Source organism: Scylla paramamosain, unplaced genomic scaffold (assembly GCF_035594125.1).
Source record: "Scylla paramamosain isolate STU-SP2022 unplaced genomic scaffold, ASM3559412v1 Contig29, whole genome shotgun sequence".
Taxonomy (NCBI): domain Eukaryota; kingdom Metazoa; phylum Arthropoda; class Malacostraca; order Decapoda; family Portunidae; genus Scylla; species Scylla paramamosain.
Genome location: NW_026973694.1, coordinates 910,001 through 917,500, shown reverse-complemented (window position 1 = coordinate 917,500; position 7,500 = coordinate 910,001). Strand labels below are relative to the sequence as shown.

Below are 7,500 nucleotides of genomic sequence, written 5' to 3'. Positions count from 1 at the left end.
CTCTGACTTTGTCATCAAACTGTACACTTAGTAATGACCTCTATGTGAAAATACTGCCATCTGTGCAATATATTTTACTGGTGTGTTATTGGTTCACTGCTCTCCAGGGAGGCTTACTGTATTGTGTTGGCATTACTTTGCTGTATCTTACTGTACCACCTACATAATCTACATCTCATATACCTCATACTTAATCTGCTAAAGCCAAAATATTATTTGTGTGTATACCAGCATATGTGTGTGTGTGTGTGTGTGTGTGTATGTATGTACGCGTATATGTATGTGTATATGTACATGCATATGGGTGTGTTATGTGTATGTATATGTATGTATATATGTGTGTATGTGTGTGTATGTGTATATGTAAAATGTATTTTTTCTTCATTGTAGTTCACTTTACCTAATGTAACTTATGTCAACCCAACTCAGTTTATACACTTAAGAATACTTTTCCTGCCAAACTTTTTTGCTTTTGTTTCTTTAACTTGTACTTACTAAGTCCATACTTATTCCTATAATCTGCTATTTTACCCATCAGTGTTATGCTGAACTAAAACTGCATGTGCTGGAAATTATGCATATACATTATACTGATTTGCACCTCACTCACTTGTTCTCTGCTTAAGGTGCCTGGGGAGCCTACCATGTTCTTCTTTTTATTATTATTATTATTTTATTATTATTATTATTATTATTATTATTATTATTATTATTATTATTATTATTATTATTATTATTATTATTATTGTAGTTATTGTTCTCATTATTATTATTGCTATTATTACTTTTCACGTCCCTTATGGAGGACCTATATAAGTCACTGTTTGATGATGACAACTAAAATGAGGATAATATTAATGCTTTCAACATTGCAATAGATATGATTACTAAAATCTTAGGTCAATATGATATTAACTCTTTGTCTAGATACTTCAATTTTCAGGAATACAGTTCTGCTACAAACTCACTAGGAAATGATTATCTTAACTTCTTGCATTTAAATATTAGATAGTTACACAAAAACTTTGATTCTCAAAAATTATTGCTTAGTTGTTTACCCAAAGTACCTGATGTTATTGCCCTTACAGAAACACAGTTACAAGAACGCACCAAGCATCTCTACCCCATAGAAGGTTATACCCCATTTCACTTAATCAGAACTGATGGAGAGCATGGAAGGATTACTATCTACACCAAAAATATGATAAATATACAAGTTCTAAATCAGTTCTCTTTTATAAACAGTGATATTGAAATAAGTACAACAAAGGTAATTGTAGGGAGCACCAGTTATATTATCTCAGTAATTTACAGGATCAATAGTAAACATATAGTTGTTAATGAATTCACAGACATTATCAATAATTTACTAGTTGCTGAAACTTTTGAAAATAACAGAACAATTCTCATTGGGGACTTTTAACATTAATTTACTTGAACATTCCACTCATCTTCCTACCAACTTATTCCTCAACACAATGCAAACTCTGCATCTCACACATCTCAACCAACAAGATTTCCTGACAGCCCTGACCTTGGTCAACCATCATTACCAGACCATATCTGGACTAATTTCACACCTCCATCATTATCAGGTATTTTACATTATTGTATGACTGATCATCTCCCCATATTTATAAATATTATACAACAGTCTGTGCCAAACACCAAACATAAGATTGTCTTCAGAGACTTCAGCACAAATAACCAAAGTTTATTTACCAGTGAACTACAAAGGATAAATTGGTATAAAATACTTAATCTAGTAGACACAAATGATAATTTTAACCCATTCTTTAATATTGTTTACGAACTCTATAACAAATGCTTTCCAGTAAAAACCAAATATATAACAGAAAAAAGACTCCAAAACGCATGGCTAACTACCGGAATAATTAATTCTACTAAATATAAATGTAAGCTTTTTAAGATGTATGAAGTTGGTCACATTTCACACATGATATTCAAACAATGTGGGAACAACCTAACCCAAGTTATGCGTGCTGCCTGATCCAACTGTTGTGGTCAAATATTTAGTAATTTCAGAAGCAACACAAAAGAAATCTGGCAAACAATCAATGAAATAAAAGGCAATACACAAAATAAAAACACAATTAAGACATTGCAGTATAATGATTTCATATTCAGCAACCCGTCTGACATGGCCGCCACAAGTAAGCCGATGATGGTGATGATATTGTTATTTTTGTGTGTGTGTGTGTGTGTGTGTGTGTGTGTGTGTGTGTGTGTGTGTGTGTGTGTGTGTAAAAACTCCCTTTTAAACTCAACTAATCCCACAGATCAGGCAGCAGCAAGCCTCAGTGGGCCCAGGTCACAGTGGGTCACACTCAGGTCAGAGGTCACATGGCCACAGTGCACGACCTGACACACAAGAGTGGGTACCACCCTTCAGGTGTGGACACGGAGGTTGACTCCCTCCACCACCACCACCACCACCACCACTCGGCTAACAAGAAACAACATCACAAACACCGGTGTGTGTGTGTGTGTGTGTGTGTGTGTGTGTGTGTGTGTGTGTGTGTGTGTGTGTGTGTGTGTGTGTGTGTGTGTGTGTGTGTGTGTGTGTGTGTGTGTGTGTGTGTGTGTGTGTGTTCATTATTTCTTTCTCTTTCTCTCTCCTTCCTATGCACGCACACACACACACACACACACACACACACACACACACACACACACACACACACACACACACACACACACACACACACCACTTTCTCTCCCAGACACCCCCAAACCCCACCCTATCCTTCCCTTTTTTTGTTTTTTTCTTTGTGCGGGTTTGTGTACAACTGCCTGTTTTTTGTTAGTTTGTGCCGTTACCTCTTGGACCTTCCGTGTCTAATCTGCCACTTCCTCTCTCTCTCTCTCAGTAACTCCAGTGATTGGAAGGCTACCCTCCCCCTGTGGATGGAGAGAGCCCTCCCCTCCATACACGCCATCCACGCACTCCAAGAACCATACACTTCCGAAGGGCTGCAGTAAGGTGCATGTGTGTGTGTGTGTGTGTGTGTGTGTGTGTGTGTGTGTGTGTGTGTGTGTGTTGTTGTTGTTGTTGTTGTTGTTGTTGTTGTTGTTGTTGTTGTTGTTGTTGTTGTTGTTGTTGTTGTTGTTGTTGTTGTTGTTGTGGTTGTTGGTTGTTGTTGTTGTTGTTGTTGTTGTTGTTGTTGTTGTTGTTTTGCAGGAGGGGACAGTGGAGGGAAGAATACCAGATGGAGCTGTAGGAGGCAGAGAAGGAGGAGGAGGAGGAGGAGGAGGAGGCTTCAGCTCAAAGGCATTATATTGTAAAAAAAAAATGTGTGTGTGTGTCCAGTTCTTCCTTTCTTCCTTCCTCCTCCTCCTCCTCCTCCTCCTCCTCCTCCTCCTCCTCCTCTTGTTGTTGTTGTTGTTGTTGTTGTTGTTTAGTTGTTAAGTAATAATAATAATAATAAATGTAATTGATTTTTTAATGTAATTCTTGTCATCTTAAGGAAACTAGTCTTGTGTAATTAGATAATATATGTAACTAGAAATGTATATAATATTTACATGTAATTATATATATGTAATCTCACTAACTACCTCTCCCTCTCTCTGATTGTGGTTTTGGAATAAATAAATAAATATGTAATTATTTCATTATTTTATTTACTAAAACTAACACACACACACACACACACACACAGTAGTAGTAGTAGTAGTAGTAGTATTTTATAAGTTGTGTAAGTGTCTGTCTGTCTCTTCCTCCTCCTCCTCCTCCTAACTACAACAATTGCAAGATGAACACCACCACCACCATCCCAGAGAACAGTAGTAGTAGCAGCAGCAGCAGCAGTAGTAGTAGTAGTAGTAGTAGTAGTAGTAGTAGTAGTAGTAGTAGTAGTAGTAGTAGTAGTGGTGGTACCACCAGCAGAGGCACCACCACCACTACTACTACTACTACTACTACTACTACTACTACTACTACTACTACTACTACTACTACTACTACCACTACTAATACAAGAACTATGGGATTTGGGTTGATGCTAGTTAAGTAGTAGTAGTAGTAGTAGTAGTAGTTGTTGTTTATTTTTATTTTTTGAATCTGAAATAGTTTTCTTTGATTTTTTCAGTCTCTCTCTCTCTCTCTCTCTCTCTCTCTCTCTCTCTCTCTCTCTCTCTCTCTCTCTCTCTCTCTCTCTCTCTCTCTCTCTCTCTCTCTCTCTCTCCTAACTTTTTTTTTTGCAGGTTTTCTTCAAATATGAGGCCCAGGATGGTGGGAGTGGGGGCAATGTGTGGCCCCTCTCCCCTCCCCCTCCCCCTTGGCCCTGAGGAGGAGGAGGAGGAGGAGGAGGAGGAGCAGCAGCAGCAGCAGCAGCAGCAATGTGATGCCAACTGTTCTTGGGTCAATAATGTTTGTTTGTTTGTTTGTTTGTTTATCTGTTTGGAAATTAGTTTTGTGAGAGAGAGAGAGAGAGAGAGAGAGAGAGAGAGAGAGAGCATTACGAAAGGAGAAAATAATTTAATATATCAGTGGAAAGAGAGAGAGAGAGAGAGAGAGAGAGAGCAAATCTATTTTCATACATGTATTTATTGTATAATGTAAAATTCTCTCTGTCTGTCAGTCTGTTTGTATGTATGTCTGTATGTAAACACACATACACACATACCCAATGTACTTGTGTGTGTGTGTGTGTGTGTTAATGTAAAAAGTTATATTGAAAATTTAAGTATATTCTTAAGTTTAGATTTAAGTAAGTTATGTTTGTCTGTGTGTAAGTGTTAGTAGTATATAAGTAATTAGAGAGAGAGAGAGAGAGAGAGAGAGAGAGAGAGAGAGAGAGAGAGGTACTTTAGTGTAATGGAAGTAGAAAAATCACTATATTCTTTTTTTAAACAAATTTTTTGTACCAACAAACTTCAACAGGTTAATTATTTTTTTTGGTACAGCCTATAGAATTAGAAAAAAATTGTATACATAGGCTGAAAAAAAACTTTAGGTAGGCCTGTTTTTTCATTTTCTTTGCTCTTTGTTTGTTTGTTTGTTGCTTTTAACTTGAAATTTGTTTGTTTGTTTGGTATATTTTATTTATTTTATTTTATTTATTTATTTATTTATTTTTGCTTGATTTTTCTTTTTTGAAATTGTCATAATTTTTTTTCTTGTTTATCTTTATTCCTTGTTTTGTTTTATTACTTTGCTGTTTTCCTTCTTTTCTCTGCCATTTATTTTAGTTATTTATTTTTTTGAGGGGGCTTTATTTTTGTTTACTATATTTTTTAATTTTCTATTTTTTTTATTTTTATTTTTGTTTTGCTCTATTTTTTTCCCTTTATTTTCTACATTATTTTTTCTTATTTAATATTTTTGTTCATTTTCTCATTTCAATATTTTCTTCATTTTTTTCAATTTTTTTCATTATTCAGTTTTTTATATATTTTTTTGCTGCTTTTTCTTTTATTTTCCTTCTCTTTTTTTTCTATTGCAGTGACCTATATTTGTTTGTTTGTTTACTGTTTAATATTTTTGTTTATTTCATTAACTTATTTTTTATGAATTGCTGTTATTTGTTTGTTTCTAATTATATTTGCTTCAATTTGCTTGTGTACTCCTCTCTCTCTCTCTCTCTCTCTCTCTCTCTCTCTCTCTCTCTCTCCATTTTAATTTTTTTCTTTATCATTTATCATCTTTTGTTTTCATCATTCTCTCTCTCTCTCTAGGTCAATAAAATAGCAGTTACCATATACCTTTATTGAAGAGTACACACACACATATAAAGGGGTGGGGGTTGGCTGTGGGGGGTGACTGTGGGTTTGTAAGCATACTGTGGGGCTGAGAGAGAGAGAGAGAGAGAGAGAGAGAGAGAGAGAGAGAGAGAGAGAGAGAGAGAGAGAGAGAGAGAGAGAGAGAGAGAGAGAGAGAGAGAGAGAGGGGCCCACACAATGACTACTACTACTACTACTACTACTACTACTACTACTACTACTACTACTACTACCACCACCACCACCACCACCTATCTCCTTTCTCTCTCTTCTGTCTTCTCTTCCTCTCTCTCTGAAAAAAAGAAAAACTATTAGAAAATATGATTTAAAAAGATAAGGTTGAAGAAGCCCAAAACAACAACAACAACAACAACAACACATTAATATAAATAAATAAATAAATAAAAATAAAATAAAAATAGTTTCTATTACCACTGAAAAAGTATATACAATAATTTAGGGAGGAGGAGGAATGCACTAATGAATAAATAATGAATGAATGAATGAATGAATGAATGAATGAATGAATGAGAGAGAGAGAGGGAAAGACTGAATACACACACACACACACACACACACACACACACACACACACACACATCTAGCTGTCTTTTACCGCTATTTTCATGCTAACTGTTCTTCTGATCTTGCTAACTGCATGCCTCCCCTCCTTCCGCGGCCTCGCTGCACAAGACTTTCTTCTTTCTCTCACCCCTATTCTGTCCACCTCTCTAACGCAAGAGTTAACCAGTATTCTCAATCATTCATCCCTTTCTCTGGTAAACTCTGGAACTCCCTGCCTGCTTCTGTATTTCCACCTTCCTATGACTTGAATTCCTTCAAGAGGGAGGTTTCAAGACACTTATCCACCAATTTTTGACCACTGCTTTGACCCTTTTATAGGACTGGCATTTCAGTGGGCATTTTTTTTTTTATTAGATTTTTGCCCTTGGCCAGTGTCCTTCCTACATAAAAAAAAAAAACACACAGGTGAGTGAAAATTAAAGCAAATCTCTCTCTCACTCTCTATGAATGTCTCTCTTCCTTTTGCTCACTGTTCAATATGAGAGAGAGAGAGAGAGAGAGAGAGAGAGAGAGAGAGAGAGAGAGAGAGAGAGAGAGAGAGAGAGAGAGAGAGAGAGAGAGAGAGAGAGAGAGAGAGAGAGAGAGAGAGAGAGAGAGAATGCACATACTCAGCTTCTCTCAAACAGACACCTGCATTTTTTTTTTTTTTTTGAGGAGGAAGATATGATTTCGTACTTAACTCAAAATAATATGATTTTTTTTTTTCGAGAGGTTCTTAATTAGTGCTTGCCAGGTAAATAGAATCTACTTGTCTTCTTAATCTTCTTTATTACGAATGATGCTCTGCCTCTCTCTCTCTCTCTCTCTCTCTCTCTCTCTCAAGTGCTGGGAGAGTAAGCACTTTTCGAGAGAGAGAGAGAGAGAGAGAGAGAGAGAGAGAGAGAGAGAGAGAGAGAGAGAGAGAGAGAGAGAGAGAGAGAGAGAGAGAGAGAGAGAGAGAGAGAGAGAGAGAGAGAGAGAGAGAGAGAGAGAGAGAGAGAGAGAGAGAGAGAGAGAGAGAGAGAGAGAGAGAGAGAGAGAGAGAGAGAGAGAGAGAGAGAGAGAGAGAGAGAGAGAGAGAGAGAGAGAGAGAGAGAGAGAGAGAGAGAGAGAGAGGTTGAAATAGATAAAATAGTAAAAAAAAAAAGTAAAAAAAAAAGGAAAAAGTAAAAGAAGGGGAAAAGGAGGAGG

The 7,500-nt window shown here is 36.5% G+C and overlaps 2 protein-coding genes across 19 annotated transcripts in view; one reads left to right on the top strand and one right to left on the bottom strand.

Moving 5' to 3' along the window:
* The window catches only part of LOC135097697 (uncharacterized), a 14,319-nt gene that overhangs the window by 3,331 nt on the left and 3,488 nt on the right, over nt 1-7,500 (top strand). For 5 of the 11 annotated variants that reach the window (XM_063999663.1, XM_063999666.1, XM_063999660.1 and 2 more), the window contains 2 exons: nt 2,301-2,495; nt 2,892-3,631. In XM_063999663.1, coding sequence (XP_063855733.1) covers nt 2,301-2,495; nt 2,892-3,003 — 307 coding nt within the window. In that variant the 3' untranslated portion in view covers nt 3,004-3,631. Of the gene's footprint in view, nt 1-1,088; nt 2,279-2,300; nt 2,496-2,891; nt 3,632-4,227; nt 5,923-7,500 lie in introns of those variants that run through there. The other 6 variants (XR_010265988.1, XR_010265987.1, XM_063999665.1 and 3 more) reach the window with 4 other exon arrangements.
* LOC135097699 (uncharacterized) overlaps nt 5,717-7,500 on the bottom strand; it is a 31,984-nt gene continuing 30,200 nt past the window's right edge. For all 8 annotated transcript variants that reach the window (XM_063999672.1, XM_063999669.1, XM_063999670.1 and 5 more), the window contains one exon: nt 5,717-6,037. The gene's annotated coding sequence lies outside the window, so the exon portion shown is untranslated. The remainder of the gene's footprint in view (nt 6,038-7,500) is intronic.